Genomic DNA, 17,103 nt, shown 5'->3' on the forward strand with positions numbered 1-17,103 from the left:
TTCACACATTGTGTTAACAGCAGCAGTTGTGATCTGTCTCTGTCACCAGATTCGTCACACATTCACAAACATATTAATCGCGATTTTCAAGTCGCATCTCATATCTACTGCAGCGAATATGATTGTAAGTGAGCAGTGAGCATTACATCACAGCCATCTACGAAAAAAGGTAGGCGAACACAGCGCGCGAACGCGTACAGGAAGCAGTTAGCTTGAAAACCGGTTGATTTCAGCAATCTCAACCATGGACTTAAGATATGGCCATGGGAGATCTGGTGAGGAACCTTTATCTTTATCATCTTTATTTGCCGTAGAATACAGCATGCCCTTGACTGACATCAATGGAGTAGTTTACTGTGATTGGTTTCTTTCCTGTGACGAACACAATATGGCCTATCGCATTTTAGAAAAGAAAATTCATCCGCTGACTTCAAAGCTATGCTTCAAAGTAACGAGTACCGAGAACCTTCACAGAAATGTAGTGGAGTGAAAAGTACAATATTTGTCTTTCAAACGTGGTGGGGTAAAAGTCATACATTTCCAAAAAAATAAGACTCAAGTAAAGTACAGATAGTCGAAAAATGCACTTAAATACAGTACTCAAGTAAATGTACTTCGTTACTGTCCACTACTGCCCATATGTGTTTATCTATTTACTATCAGTTGACTATCTGTCCACTATCTGTCTCCCGTCTGCATGTTTTCTCGTCTGCCTGTCCACCTGTCCCCTCTTTACACATGGATGTAACTGTTGATTCTTATTATATGTGTTCAACCTGAAAAAAGAAGAAGTAGTATGATATGACTCCCATGCTGGTGGGGTTGTGGCAGGGTTTAAAAAAAAAAAAAGACCCATTCGTTGATCGTGTGCTATCTACCCATAGTACACTGCTCTGAAACCAGAGAACATTGCAGATCCTGCAAACACCTCATTAAAACAGTGCAGTTTTTTAGTTTGGTGGGATAGTGAGGATTAATTTACCAGTTGCAAGTCATGACTAAGATCTGAACCAATAAACAGCCAGGGAAGTCTGTGATGTCATAATGCCAGCCCTGTGAGCTCTGATAAAAATCAGTGGAGTTTTGCCTCCAACATGATCATTTCTCCCTCAACATCTTATGCTCCACATTGAGGAGAATGTGTTCGCTCACACACACACACACACACACACACACACACACACACACACACACACACACACACATACACACATATATACACACACACATATATATATACACACGCTTTAGTGCTGCTGACTCATTCTTCTATGGAAACGTGATTCACTGATATTTATGAACACAAATCATTCATCTTCATGATTATGACTCATTGATCTTTATGATCATGATTCATTAATTCTTAATAACTCATTGATTCATATGAATTTGACTCTTATCAACATGACTCAGTGATTCTTATAAACAATACTCACTGATCCTTGTCAACATGAGTCTTTGATCTTAATGAGCATGATTAATTGTGTCTCTGTGCATTAATGAAATCCACCAGGTCCATAAATGATTGATGGAAAATTTCAAAACTGAATCTTTTGATTCAGTTGACCATTTCACCCCACTGAGATTAAATTATTGTCTTTTGATCCCAGTGAAGGAACATTTGAAATGCTGATGCTTTAGAATTGCCCCTTTAATGGACATGTGAGCATTGGTTCCTTCCTGTATACATAGCCATAGGATAATTGTATGTAATGCGATCAATGTAGTTTTCAGAGGGAAAATCCCCACAGTAAAGTAAATAATCCCATTATGGGTTACGACTCTCACACATATCAGCTGAGCTGCGGAGCACAGGGAAGTGTTTGTGAGGAACCGACTCTGGAGTAGCACACAGATCAGGCCCGGCCTCACTGAATGCAATCAACTATTTATAAATAGAAACACTTAGACACAAAATCATGTTCCCACTAGCTGCATAGGTCAGAGGTCAAAGTGACCTAATGTCATTCTTTTCTTGAACTGTTTCCCCTGTGAGAACAGGTCACTTCCTGTTATTGTCTAGGAAAGTCCGGAACAGTTTCCTGTTTTTAGTCAGGCTGGTCATGCCGTTCTATAAAACTGAGAGTGAAAACCACAGAACTCCCACTTTCACCAGTCTACAGTAACACAACTCCCAGTGTCACCAGTCTACAGTAACACAACTCCCACTCTCACCAGTCTACAGTACCACAACTCCCACTCTCACCAGTCTACAGTAACAGAGGGCAGGTGGGGGACAGGGAGTGTGTTAGGGGTCAAAGGCCAGACAGTTCATTTTGGAAGTCTGTGCTACTGGTTTAAATATAAAACAAACCAACATAAAAATTTGACGTCCAATGGTTGAGTAAGTTCATTTCTGGAGTTCTCAGCTTCATTCAGCTCATGTGTTCTCCCCTGCAGACGCCACTTTGTATTCCTTACAAGCGACATGTTCAGACTGAAGCACTCTCCAGTGTCTCGGCTCACTGGTTTGACTGGACTCACTGGGTTGACTGGGCTCACTGGGTTGACTGGGCTGTGTGGGCTGACTTTCACTGGTTTTTGAATCTTGTGACAGCCTAGACTGACTGTGAATCCATTATGACATTCAGACCAGGCCGTCACAGGATTCAAAAGCCAGTGAAACAATTTTCTGAGTCATCATCACACAAGTCATCCAATCCCCTTATAAAAATTCAGGCAGTGCAGTTCTCATGAATAACCACCTGGGTGAACTTTTCAAGTTCAACCATTGGAGTTCGCCAAGGGTGTCTGCTCTCCCCGGTTTTATTCAATGTGTTCCTGGAAAACATCATGCAGGAGACACTACCAGACTTCCATATCTCCATATTCATCATTGGAAGACCTGCATGCAACCTCCGTTTTGCTGATGTAATTGACCTGATGGGAAACAATGAAATAGAACTCCAGGAAATTAACACAGAGCTGGAGAAGGCAGCTGGAGTTTATGGAATGGAAATAAGTGCTGAAAAAAGCAAGATCTTCGTCAACAGCCACAGTCAACAAGGACCAACCAACATCAGGATGAATGGGCAAAAATTGGAAGAGGTGAAGGATTTCAGATACCTCGGGTCTATTGTGAGTAATGACGGGAGCTCCACAAAAGAATTTAAAGCAAGAATTGGCATTGCAGCCTCAGCCATGACCAGACTTACCAGCATCTGGAGAAGCAAAACCATCAGCTTCCCAGTGAAGATCAAGCGCCACAAGTCACTGGTGGTTTCCACTCTTGTTTATGGATGTGAGAGTTGGACACTCACAGCAGATACTGAACACAGGATACAGGCATTTGAGATCAAGAGCAACAGAAGGATGTTCTGAATCTCGGACATGGAACATACGACAACAGAATATGTAAGACAGCTAATCACCTCCTGTGCTGGAGAACAGGAACAAAGTACTCACGACTGTTAAGTTAAGTGTTAACTCACCTGGTACAGACAAGTCTCACGACACACCTCCCTGTCAAAGACCATCCTACAGGGGACAGTAGAAGGCAAATGACCAAGAGGCAGACAGAGAAAATCCTGGCTAGACAACATCAAGGAATGGACTGGCTGCAGCCTCTCAACACTAATATGCACAGCAGAAGACTGTGGAGATCCCTGACCGCACAAGTATTCATCAGGACACCCCTACGGCCCCCCAGGCCATGGGATGAGTGAGAGACTGAGTGACAGCCTAGTGCCTGTAACATAATCTGAAATTCTCATTGCTGACATGTTCTGGCTGTCGACTGGGACCCAGTGGGTTTATAGTACTGGCACACTGCACAGACCACAGCACTTAACACAGGGGTCACTTTGTGGTTTAAGGACACTGGGGGGTTAACACGAACGCATCAGATTGGTTCACTTTATGGAATTTATGTTTTGAGGTTAGATGACCTGGCAAGTAAGTCCCAGAAGTTTCCTTGTTGGTTTCTGGAGATAAAGACCAAAAAGATTTTATATGCTATTGTTCACCAGTGAAAAGTTTATTTGTGCAAACAGGATGGAGAGGAACTCCTCCATCCACACACCTTCATTTATCCTGTTTCTCCTCCTACACACACCTCCATCCACACACCTTCATTTATCCTGTTTCTCCTCCTGCACTCACCCCCATCCACAAACCTTCATTTATCCTGTTTCTCCTCCTGCACACACCTCCATCCACAAACCTTCATTTATCCTGTTTCTCCTCCTGCACACACCTCCATCTATAAACCTTCATTTATCCTGTTTCTCCTCCTGCACACACCTCCATCTATAAACCTTCATTTATCCCGTTTCTCCTCCTGCACACACCTCCATCCACACACCTTCATTTATCCCGTTTCTCCTCCTGCACACACCTCCATCCACACACCTTCATTTATCCTGTTTCTCCTCCTGCACACACCTCCATCTATAAACCTTCATTTATCCTGTTTCTCCTCCTGCACACACCTCCATCTATAAACCTTCATTTATCCTGTTTCTCCTCCTGCACTCACCCCCATCCACAAACCTTCATTTATCCTGTTTCTCCTCCTGCACACACCTCCATCCACAAACCTTCATTTATCCTGTTTCTCCTCCTGCACACACCTCCATCCACAAACCTTCATTTATCCTGTTTTTCCTCCTGCACTCACCCCATCCACAAACCTTCATTTATCCTGTTCCTCCTCCTGAACACACCCCCATCCACACACCTTCATTTATCCTGTTTCTCCTCCTGCACACACCTCCATCCACACACCTTCATTTATCCTGTTTCTCCTCCTGCACTCACCCCCATCCACAAACCTTCATTTATCCTGTTTCTCCTCCTGCACACTCCTCCATCCACACACCTTCATTTATCCTGTTTCTCCTCCTACACACACCTCCATCCACACACCTTCATTTATCCTGTTTCTCCTCCTGCACTCACCCCCATCCACAAACCTTCATTTATCCTGTTTCTCCTCCTGCACACTCCTCCATCCACACACCTTCATTTATCCTGTTTCTCCTCCTACACACACCTCCATCCACACACCTTCATTTATCCTGTTTCTCCTCCTGCACTCACCCCCATCCACAAACCTTCATTTATCCCGTTTCTCCTCCTGCACTCACCCCCATCCACAAACCTTCATTTATCCCGTTTCTCCTCCTGCACTCACCCCCATCCACAAACCTTCATTTATCCCGTTTCTCCTCCTGCACACACCTCCATCCACAAACCTTCATTTATCCTGTTTTTCCTCCTGCACTCACCCCATCCACAAACCTTCATTTATCCTGTTCCTCCTCCTGAACACACCCCCATCCACACACCTTCATTTATCCTGTTTCTCCTCCTGCACACACCTCCATCCACACACCTTCATTTATCCTGTTTCTCCTCCTGCACTCACCCCCATCCACAAACCTTCATTTATCCTGTTTCTCCTCCTGCACACTCCTCCATCCACACACCTTCATTTATCCCGTTTCTCCTCCTGCACTCACCCCCATCCACAAACCTTCATTTATCCTGTTTCTCCTCCTGCACTCACCCCCATCCACAAACCTTCATTTATCCCGTTTCTCCTCCTGCACTCACCCCCATCCACACACCTTCATTTATCCTGTTTCTCCTCCTGCACACACCTCCATCCACAAACCTTCATTTATCCTGTTTCTCCTCCTGCACTCACCCCCATCCACAAACCTTCATTTATCCTGTTTCTCCTCCTGCACACTCCTCCATCCACACACCTTCATTTATCCTGTTTCTCCTCCTACACACACCTCCATCCACACACCTTCATTTATCCTGTTTCTCCTCCTGCACTCACCCCCATCCACAAACCTTCATTTATCCCGTTTCTCCTCCTGCACTCACCCCCATCCACAAACCTTCATTTATCCTGTTTCTCCTCCTGCATACACCCCCATCCACAAACCTTCATTTATCCTGTTTTTCCTCCTGCACACACCTCCATCCACAAACCTTCATTTATCCTGTTTTTCCTCCTGCACACACCTCCATCCACACACCTTCATTTATCCTGTTTTTCCTCCTGCACACACCTTCATTTATCCTGTTTCTCCTCCTGCACACACCTCCATCCACAAGCCTTCATTTATCCTGTTTCTCCTCCTGCACTCACCCCCATCCACAAACCTTCATTTATCCTGTTTCTCCTCCTGCACTCACCCCCATCCACAAACCTTCATTTATCCTGTTTCTCCTCCTGCACACTCCTCCATCCACACACCTTCATTTATCCTGTTTCTCCTCCTACACACACCTCCATCCACACACCTTCATTTATCCTGTTTCTCCTCCTGCACTCACCCCCATCCACAAACCTTCATTTATCCCGTTTCTCCTCCTGCACTCACCCCCATCCACAAACCTTCATTTATCCTGTTTCTCCTCCTGCACTCACCCCCATCCACAAACCTTCATTTATCCCGTTTCTCCTCCTGCACTCACCCCCATCCACAAACCTTCATTTATCCTGTTTCTCCTCCTGCATACACCCCCATCCACAAACCTTCATTTATCCTGTTTCTCCTCCTGCACACACCTCCATCCACACACCTTCATTTATCCTGTTTCTCCTCCTGCACTCACCCCCATCCACAAACCTTCATTTATCCTGTTTCTCCTCCTGCACACTCCTCCATCCACAAACCTTCATTTATCCTGTTTCTCCTCCTACACACACCTCCATCCACACACCTTCATTTATCCTGTTTCTCCTCCTGCACTCACCCCCATCCACAAACCTTCATTTATCCCGTTTCTCCTCCTGCACTCACCCCCATCCACACACCTTCATTTATCCTGTTTCTCCTCCTGCACACACCTCCATCCACAAACCTTCATTTATCCTGTTTCTCCTCCTGCACTCACCCCCATCCACAAACCTTCATTTATCCTGTTTCTCCTCCTGCACACTCCTCCATCCACACACCTTCATTTATCCTGTTTCTCCTCCTGCACACACCTCCATCCACACACCTTCATTTATCCTGTTTCTCCTCCTGCACTCACCCCCATCCACAAACCTTCATTTATCCCGTTTCTCCTCCTGCACTCACCCCCATCCACAAACCTTCATTTATCCTGTTTCTCCTCCTGCATACACCCCCATCCACAAACCTTCATTTATCCTGTTTTTCCTCCTGCACACACCTCCATCCACAAACCTTCATTTATCCTGTTTTTCCTCCTGCACACACCTCCATCCACACACCTTCATTTATCCTGTTTTTCCTCCTGCACACACCTTCATTTATCCTGTTTCTCCTCCTGCACACACCTCCATCCACAAGCCTTCATTTATCCTGTTTCTCCTCCTGCACTCACCCCCATCCACAAACCTTCATTTATCCTGTTTCTCCTCCTGCACTCACCCCCATCCACAAACCTTCATTTATCCTGTTTCTCCTCCTGCACACTCCTCCATCCACACACCTTCATTTATCCTGTTTCTCCTCCTACACACACCTCCATCCACACACCTTCATTTATCCTGTTTCTCCTCCTGCACTCACCCCCATCCACAAACCTTCATTTATCCCGTTTCTCCTCCTGCACTCACCCCCATCCACAAACCTTCATTTATCCTGTTTCTCCTCCTGCATACACCCCCATCCACAAACCTTCATTTATCCTGTTTCTCCTCCTGCACACACCTCCATCCACAAACCTTCATTTATCCTGTTTTTCCTCCTGCACACACCTCCATCCACACACCTTCATTTATCCTGTTTTTCCTCCTGCACACACCTTCATTTATCCTGTTTCTCCTCCTGCACACACCTCCATCCACAAACCTTCATTTATCCTGTTTCTCCTCCTGCACTCACCCCCATCCACAAACCTTCATTTATCTTGTTTCTCCTCCTGCACACACCTCCATCCACAAACTTTCATTTATCCTGTTTCTCCTCCTGCACACACCTCCATCCACAAACCTTCATTTATCCTGTTTTTCCTCTCCTCCTGCACACACCTCCATCCACACACCTTCATTTATCCTGTTTTTCCTCCTGCACACACCTTCATTTATCCTGTTTCTCCTCCTGCACACACCTCCATCCACAAACCTTCATTTATCCTGTTTCTCCTCCTGCACTCACCCCCATCCACAAACCTTCATTTATCTTGTTTCTCCTCCTGCACACACCTCCATCCACAAACCTTCATTTATCCTGTTTCTCCTCCTGCACACACCTCCATCCACAAACCTTCATTTATCCTGTTTTTCCTCCTGCACACACCTCTATCCACAAACCTTCATTTATCCTGTTTCTCCTCCTGCACTCACCTCCATCCACAAACCTTCATTTATCCTGTTTCTCCTCCTGAACACACCCCCATCCACAAACCTTCATTTATCCTGTTTCTCCTCCTGCACACACCTCCATCCACAAACCTTCATTTATCCTGTTTCTCCTCCTGCACACACCTCCATCCACAAACCTTCATAAACCGTCAGACACAGTCCTCCCAAAGCATGCAGCTTATTTATACATGGACCAAATATTTACACTTTATTTCATGGAGGGGAAGTCCACGATGAAAATTCAGATTTAGCAGCAAAAGTAGAGTCACGTGACTCCGTTAATTATTCTCGCTGAACAGGCCAGAGAATTTGCGCACTCATTTTCCAAACTGCCCCAGCACTTAAAGTTCAATTTAATGAAACATTGACCTCCTTTCTCACGGTTCACTGACCCAAGACCAAGCAGCAAACTGTTAAACACTGGGTTTGTGACAAACTGTTAAACACTGGGTTTGTGACAAACTGTTAAACACTGGGTTTGGGACAGGCTGTTAAACACTGGGTTTGTGACAGGCTGTTAAACACGGGGTTTGTGATAAACTGTTAAACACTAGGGTTTGTAACAGGCTGTTAAACACTAGGGTTTGTAACAGGCTGTTAAACACTAGGGTTTGTGACAGGCTGTTAAACACTAGGGTTTGTGACAGGCTGTTAAACACTGGGTTTGTGATAAACTGTTAAACACTGGGTTTGTGACAGGCTGCTAAACACTGGGTTTGGGACAGGCTGTTAAACACTGGGTTTGTGATAAACTGTTAAACACTGGGTTTGTGATAAACTGTTAAACACTGGGTTTGTGATAAACTGTTAAACACTGGGTTTGTGATAAACTGTTAAACACTGGGTTTGTGACAGGCTGTTAAACACTAGGGTTTGTGATAAACTGTTAAACACTGGGTTTGTGATAAACTGTTAAACACGGGGTTTGTGATAAACTGTTAAACACTGGGTTTGTGATAAACTGTTAAACACTAGGGTTTGTGACAGGCTGTTAAACACTAGGGTTTGTGATAAACTGTTAAACGCTGGGTTTGAACATATACACCCGATGATAAATATCTGTAGATACATATCTGTAGATACATATCTGAACATATTCATATTAATCTGCATTGTTAAACATACATGTTGTTTGACATTAACAGTGATAAATCTGTTTTTATTATTTATGGAGGATCAGTGTGAGAGAAAAGCAGAAATGTTTGGTGAAAAGTTTGAAGATGGAAACACTTCACAAGTTGAGCATCCCTAATCCAACATGCTCCAAAATCGCCACCAAGACATCTCATTATGTATATTCAAATACAGTATTCCAAAAAAAAAATCCAAAATCCAAAACACTTCTGGTCCCAGGCATTTCAGAAAAGGGATACTCAAACTGTATAAATTTCTCACTTTATCTCATTTTTCCTGAATATTTTTGACAATGTTGCTGTTTTAAATCATGAGCATAGTGCATTTTGCCATTTGTAACGTGAATGGTCTGTTAGCCGCTGAATGTGGTACAAGAGGTTATATTTTGTAAGCAGTGGGTATAGCATAGCACAGCATAGCATAGCATAGCGTAGTGTAGTGTAGTGTAGTATAGTATAGAATAGTGTAGTGTAGTCTAGTCTGGTATAGTATAGTAGAGTATAGTACAGTGTTGTAGAATAGAGTAAAGTGGAACAGAGTATGTATAGTGTTACGGCCAGTATTTAGTATTTATTATCCAAAACATGTAGACAAAGAATTTAACAAAGCGAGTTGAGGAAGCGAAGCGGGAACACCATCACGTTGTGCTGGGATGGACCAGTATCCTCTAGAGCACCCATGCGCGTCTCACGGGAACAGTGCCAGGAGGGTCTACAAATAGGCTCAGCCCACAGGTTTCAGGTGCCCCTAATCAACAGGTTAGAAAAATAAACAAACAAACAAACAAACAAAAACATAATCGCCACCAGAAGGGGTTGTCAGTGCTGCCTAGCTGCTATTATTTAGGCGGCCACCAGGTCTGGGGAACGCAATACATAGCATAGTATAGTGTAGTGTAGTATAGTACAATATAGTATGAATAGTATGGTATAGTATTGTATAATATACTATAACAGTATAGCATAACATGGCATAATATAGTATAGTATGTATTGAACAGTATAGTATGTATAGCAATACTACTATTGTAGAGTAGGGCAGTGTAGAGTAGTTTACAGTAAATTAGATAAGAGTATAGTATGGTATGGTGTAGTATCGTACCAGACCTACTGTAACGACCTCCTCTTCTCTAAGACCTAAAACCAACACATCTATCTATCTATCTATCTATCTATCTATCTATCTATCTATCTATCTATCTATCTGTCTATCTGTCTGTCTGTCTGTCTGTCTGTCTGTCTGTCTATCTATCTATCATTCATTAGAGTCCACTTTAGGGTTTGGGATCTGAGCCTGTGGCCCTTTGGATGACGTGGAGTTTCTTCTTCCTCTGCTTCATCAGGCCGTCACTCACTCTGTCACTCACACTGTAGTTCATTCTGTCACTCACTCTGTCACTCACTCTGTCACCCACTCCGTCACTCACTCTGTCACTCATTCTATCACTCACTCTATCACTCACTCTGTCACTCATTCTATCACTCACTCTGTCACTCACTCTGTCATTCTGTGTGTGTTTATGTGTGTGTGTGTGTGTACATATGTGTGTGTTTATGTCAAGTCAAATCACTTTTATTTATGTAGCACATTTAAAAACAACAGGAGTCGACCCAAAGTGCTTTCCAGTCGAGGCAGAAAAATTACCAATACAAGTGAACAAAAGGACTAAATAGCATGTGTAAAGGCAGGACTAAGAGAGAACAAATCAAATCAAATCAAATGAAAGCACAGGAAGAGAAAGAAATACCACAAATAAAACGAAAGAAATAAAACAAAAACGACAAAGGTAAAAACAGATGAGTGAAAGATCATGTGTAAAAGTAATGAAATACAAAATTAAAAGAAACTGAAGTAAAACCAAGAACAGATCAGAACGCAGTGTAGAACAATAAAAAAATTAAATTAAATTAAAATAAACGTTAAAAAAAATTAAGAGTGTACTTCACAAAAGCCTCAGGGTAACCTCAGACTGAACTAAAAGCAAGAGAAAAAAGGTGAGTCTTTAATCTTGAAAAATTTAAAATTGTCAGTGGTAGAGCACGACTTGATGTGAGATGGGAGACTATTCCAGAACCTGGGGGCAGGAGCAGAGAAAGCCCAGTCACCTTTGGTTTTGAGGCGTATTTGAGAGGAGCAGAGAAAGCCCAGTCACCTTTGGTTTTGAGGCGTGTTTGAGAGGAGCAGAGAAAGCCCAGTCACCTTTGGTTTTGAGGCGTGTTTGAGAGGAGCAGAGAAAGCCCAGTCACCTTTGGTTTTGAGGCGTATTTGAGAGGAGCAGAGAAAGCCCAGTCACCTTTGGTTTTGAGGCGTATTTGAGAGGAGCAGAGAAAGCCCAGTCACTTTTGGTTTGAGGCGTATTTGAGAGGAGCAGAGAAAGCCCAGTCACCTTTGGTTTTGAGGCGTATTTGAGAGGAGCAGAGAAAGCCCAGTCACCTTTGGTTTTGAGGCGTATTTGAGAGGAGCAGAGAAAGCCCAGTCACCTTTGGTTTTGAGGCGTGAGTGGGGGACTGAGAGGAGCTATTGTGAGGATGAGCTAAGAGATCTAGGGGCAGAATATGGAATCAGCAGATCAGTGATGTATTGTGGAGCTAATCCATTAAGAGCTTTAAAAACAAATAGTACAATTTTAAAATCAATTCTGTATTTCACTGGTAACCAATGGAAGTGAGTCAGGACAGGAGTGATGTGTTGTCTTTTCTTGGTTCCAGTTAGAAGTCTAGCAGCGGCGTTTTGGACCGTTTTTAATTGAAATGGGTCAGTCCCATACACAGGGAATTGCAGTAGTCTAGCCGTGAGGTGATGAAAGCACTGATGACTGTTTCCAGGTCCTTATGAGAAAAGACGGGCTTTAATTTGGCTTTGGATCTCAGCTGAGAAAACACGTCCTTCACAACACTACTGACCTGCTTGTTGAAATTCAAAGAAGTGTCAAAAAAGACACCAAGGTTTTTAACTGCATTTTGCACATTTGCAGACAGGGGACCAAGTGCATTGCTTAAGCCAGGGACGGAGCCAGGAGAGCCAGACATAATTAATCCAATTTGTTTTCATTTAGCTGAAGGAAGTTCCTCACCATCCAGCTTTTGACATCGTCTAGGCATATGTGTGTGTGTACATATGTGTGTGTTTATGTGTGTGTGCGTCTGTACACATGTGTGTTTATGTGTGTGTGAGTCTGTACGTATGTGTGTGTATTTATGTGTGTGTCTGTGCATGTGTGTTTACGAGTTTGTAAGTCTGTACATACGTGTGCGTATTTCTGTGTGTGTCTATGCATATATGCACATTTATGTGTGTGTGTGTGTCTGTGCATGTGTGTATGTTTATGTGTGTGTGTCATGGATATGTGTGTGTATTTGTCTGTTCACACAAATGTGTTTGTGTGTGAAAGAGAGAGAGAGAGAGAGAGAGAGAGAGAGAGAGGGAGGGAGGGAGAGAGAGAGAGAGAGAGAGAGAGAGGGAGGGAGAGAGAGAGAGGGAGGGAGGGAGAGAGAGGGAGGGAGAGAGAGAGTGGCTGGTGATAACTGTGTGGATGTAAATGTTGGATGTAAATTTTGTTTGTGTTTTAGTTCATCTGTGTATAAAGCCCTCTGCTGTAGAATCCTTGGAGAGAGCTAAGTGCCAGTCAAACCAGCCCTGAGCTGGTGGAGAGACAGCAGACTGAAATACACTGCTTGTTTAATTATTTCATTAATCTTTCTCTCTTTCTTTTCGGGGTGAATAAAATGAAGGCGTTGATCACTCCATTTGACTTATTCCCTTATGCTCAGAGCATGGACTGAAAGACAGACAGAGTTCTGAGTTTCTGACTCAAGTCCAGGTCCAGTCGGTGCACCTGAGCCAGCTTCAGAAGTTTACCATGGGAGGAACTGATGTTAAGTTCTCTCTCACCTCCTCTCTTTTCCAATCACTCTGTCCTCAACAAAAATACAGTCTTAAAGCACAGGACCACCACCTACTGGTTGCTGAGAAAAATGCTTAATTAGAAATATAGCCTTGTGATATAGGACTGCCGCCTACTGGTTTCTGAGAAAAATGTTTAGTTGAAAACAACTTTAAATAACATGACTGCAAACTACTGCTGATTTAGAAAATTGTTACACTGGAACTATTTGAATACATCCGTAACAAAATAATCCAAATGAAGTCTCCCAAATGGCTGCTTGTTTACGTACATTGGCTTTTATTGATGTGCGTGAACTGAACACCTTGTCAGTATTTTACATGCAAACATACGAGTGTCTCTGATCTCTCACCTGCATGCACCGAATATTCACACTTCAGTCCATAAAATATGATTTACACTTCAGTCCGTAAATTATGATTGCAGCAGCTGTTCATTCCACTATATGCACAGAGTAACTAAGCTGCTCAATACAGTTTTCTTCAAAATGAAATCAAATGAAAGGAACTGTCAGGTGATAGAAGGTGGGAACCTTAAAGGAACTGTCAGGTGATAGAAGGTGGGAACCTTAAAGGAACTGTCAGGTGATAGAAGGTGGGAACCTTAAAGGAACTGTCAGGTGATAGAAGGTGGGAACTTTAGGTGACATGCTATGTTTCCAGAGGTCAGTATTTCATCAGGGCTGAACATATTAATGGCATAACTATGAGAGAGGTTCTGTTTTTCCAGCTCCCCCACGTGGTCTTAACCAAAGATCAGTCCATTATGTGTCAAAACGTCAGTGAAGACAAACAGTCCAGACCAGAGATATTATCTGAAAAGGAAAACATGAAAACAAACTGCTAAAGAGTCAAGTTAGTGCAGTAGAACTGACCTACTGGAGGTATAACTAAAGGAAAATGTTCCAAAATGCAAAAAAAAAAAGTCTCCTAAATATTGTGAACAATACCACAGTGTGTAGCATGCATAGGCTTTCAGGCCGGCAGCCGCTGGAAGCCTGGGGCCATTCCGTTTAATCATGTGTGCTTTCAATGGCTCTGATTGGGCCGCAGCCACGAGGCAAAGCTTCATCTGATTTGTACAGAGCATAGTGGGCGGGGCTCCTGTGTGAGGGAGGGGGGCAGGAGGTGTGGGGGATGTGAGGTTCAGAGGGGGTGTTGAACACTGCTGGGTTTGACAGGTCAGTGAAGACTGTCAGACTGGTCCCAGTGGCGAGGCAGTCCCCTGGCAAACTGGCTGAAGGTCTCAGATGCCAAAGTCAATGCATTCTCAGAGTTTCTCTTTTCTAATGGAGGTCAATGCTTAACCCTCATGTCCTTCCAAAAATAGGACGCGATTTTGGATCAAAATCACTTTTGTTTTAAGGATATTTTTAAGTATTTGGGATTGTAAATTGTGTCTGCCTCAGAAAAATACCACACTCAGTGTAAAATACATCTTGCTAACCCTAAATATCCATAAGCAATACCATAAGATCCCATTAGAAACAGACACAAGGCAAACATACCAGAGTGGTCATAGCTTTAAACAGAGAGTGGTGACTGAGAAGGAATCGAAACAACACAACTGCATTCCAGCCCTTATATAGACTACAACTAAAAATACAGACCCATGTACATAATAACTTTACAATAAACTCCTTCATGTAATAATCAGAGAATAAAGGAAACTGAACGGCAGTGTGCCGAAACAGGCAGCATGCAGACACCAAACCAACCAATCACGTCCTATGACCTCATTTCCTCTGTTTTCAACATGTCACATCCTGTCAACATGCCTCTGACATGTAAACCATTAATAATCACAGCTACACAGACAGGGGGGCCGTAGGGCTAAGCTGAGTGGTGATTTGACTGCATGTCATCAAACACGTGAGTGTGTGTCACTGTGAATACAGACGCTGGACATGCACATATATGTGAATTTCAGAATCTGAGAATCAAATCCAGGCAGTGAGTCCACGTAAACACTCCAACAAATCTCCTCTGATCTGTCCGACGGGTGTGCCCCTGATCAGATATCAAAATATTCATAGTTTCTCTGTATAATCAGGCAGGGATAGCAGAGTTCACGGCATCAGTTCGATTTATCAAACATGGATTAATAACAGGAAAACCAGGAAACAAATCTATATCATTTTTACTGGGTCTGACAAGTCGATGAAAAGGGGACAGAAACAGAGAAGTACAGAGAGAAGATACAGGAGGAGAGGAGAGGAGAGGAGAGGAGAGGAGAGGAGAGGAGAGGAGAGAGAAGGGTGGAGGGTTGAGAAAGAGAGAGAGAAAGAGAAAGAGAATGAGAATGAGAGGGGTAAAGCGTAGAGACAGTAGAGAGAGAGAAGGATGGAGAAAATGCAGAGAGCCTGTGTGTCTTAAAATAGATACAGAAACATGTCAAAGACAAAAATGCTCTGATATGAATTCAACAAGGCAGATTTATATGTCTCCATTCATGTCAGAGAAAACTGTCTCCATTCACTCCAACTCACTCCAGAGAAAACTGTGTCTCCATTCACTCCAACTCACTCCAGAGAAAACTGTGTCTCCATTCACTCCAACTCACTCCAGAGAAAACTGTGTCTCCATTCATTCCAACTCACTCCAGAGAAAACTGTGTCTCCATTCACTCCAACTAACTACAGAGAAAACTGTGTCTCCATTCACTCCAACTAACTACAGAGAAAACTGTGTCTCCATTCACTGCACAAAACTCCCATGCTCTCCCTCCTACCGATAACAACACAGACACTCACACCTCCCACTGAACCTGAGGAAACATCTGCTGCCTTACTAAAGGTCACTAAAGGTCACTAGAGCTGAGAAGGAGCAATCAGAGCGAGGGCTGAGAGAGTCAGAGGTCAGAGGTCGGTGAACATATGCGGTTTAGACTGCTCCTGACGTGTAAGGCATGCAGAGGAGAAGGTTCCTAATCGCTGGAGACGTGGTTCTCGTTGTGGAGCGTGTGCCAACGCTCGATCTTCTTGTCTTTGTTCTTCAGACACTCATACCAGTGTTTTAGTCTCTCGCCTTTCGCTGTGATTCCCAGCTGACACCCACCTGTGTAGAGCATAGACACACACACACACACACACACACACACACACACAGACACACACAGTGTTTTAGTCTCTCGCCTTTCGCTGTGATTCCCAGCTGACACCCACCTGTATAAAGCATAGACATACATATATGTGTGTGTGTGTGTGTGTGTGTGTGTGTGTGTGTATATATATATATATACACATATACATATACACATACACACATACACACACGGCAGGATAAAATTATGTAAAATAATGCCATTTTTCGTAAAACATAATATTTGCCTTGTTTGACGGCATTCTGACGGTTAATGATGATAATCAAACAGGAACCATTTCTGTCATTTTTCCTTGTTCTGATTTCGCATTACCAGAATTTTTCATGACATCACCACCAATTTAATTACATCAGAGTGTGTTTGAATAATAGCAACAAACTTGAATTTCTTCTGAAATCACAGCTGAGTTTCTGTGAATGGCAAACGAGCTTCCTCACCAAACCCGTGGCAGCAAATGATTATAAACGCATAGGGAAATCCAGCAGCCCATGCATAGGGAAATCCAGCAGCCCACGCATAGGGAAATCCAGCAGCCCACATAGAGGAATAGACTGTATGTTTCTGTTTACAAAAGCACTACAGAAATGTGTGCTAAACACACAGAACACATGCTGGCTGATGTGGAAAAGCATTTTTTTTAGATGACTGTAGATGGTTTTCACTAGAT

At 43.3% G+C, this 17,103-nt stretch overlaps 1 protein-coding gene across 1 annotated transcript in view; it reads right to left on the bottom strand.

Annotated features, from left to right (window-relative positions):
- Positions 1-16,259: 16,259 nt before the first annotated feature.
- The window catches only part of rph3ab (rabphilin 3A homolog (mouse), b), a 23,439-nt gene continuing 22,595 nt past the window's right edge, over positions 16,260-17,103 (bottom strand). Inside the window, exon 15 of the mRNA XM_030779163.1 lies at positions 16,260-16,390. Within this exon, the coding sequence (XP_030635023.1) occupies positions 16,260-16,390 (131 nt within the window). The remainder of the gene's footprint in view (positions 16,391-17,103) is intronic.

The sequence above is a fragment of the Chanos chanos genome, chromosome 1, assembly GCF_902362185.1.
Source record: "Chanos chanos chromosome 1, fChaCha1.1, whole genome shotgun sequence".
NCBI lineage: Eukaryota > Metazoa > Chordata > Actinopteri > Gonorynchiformes > Chanidae > Chanos > Chanos chanos.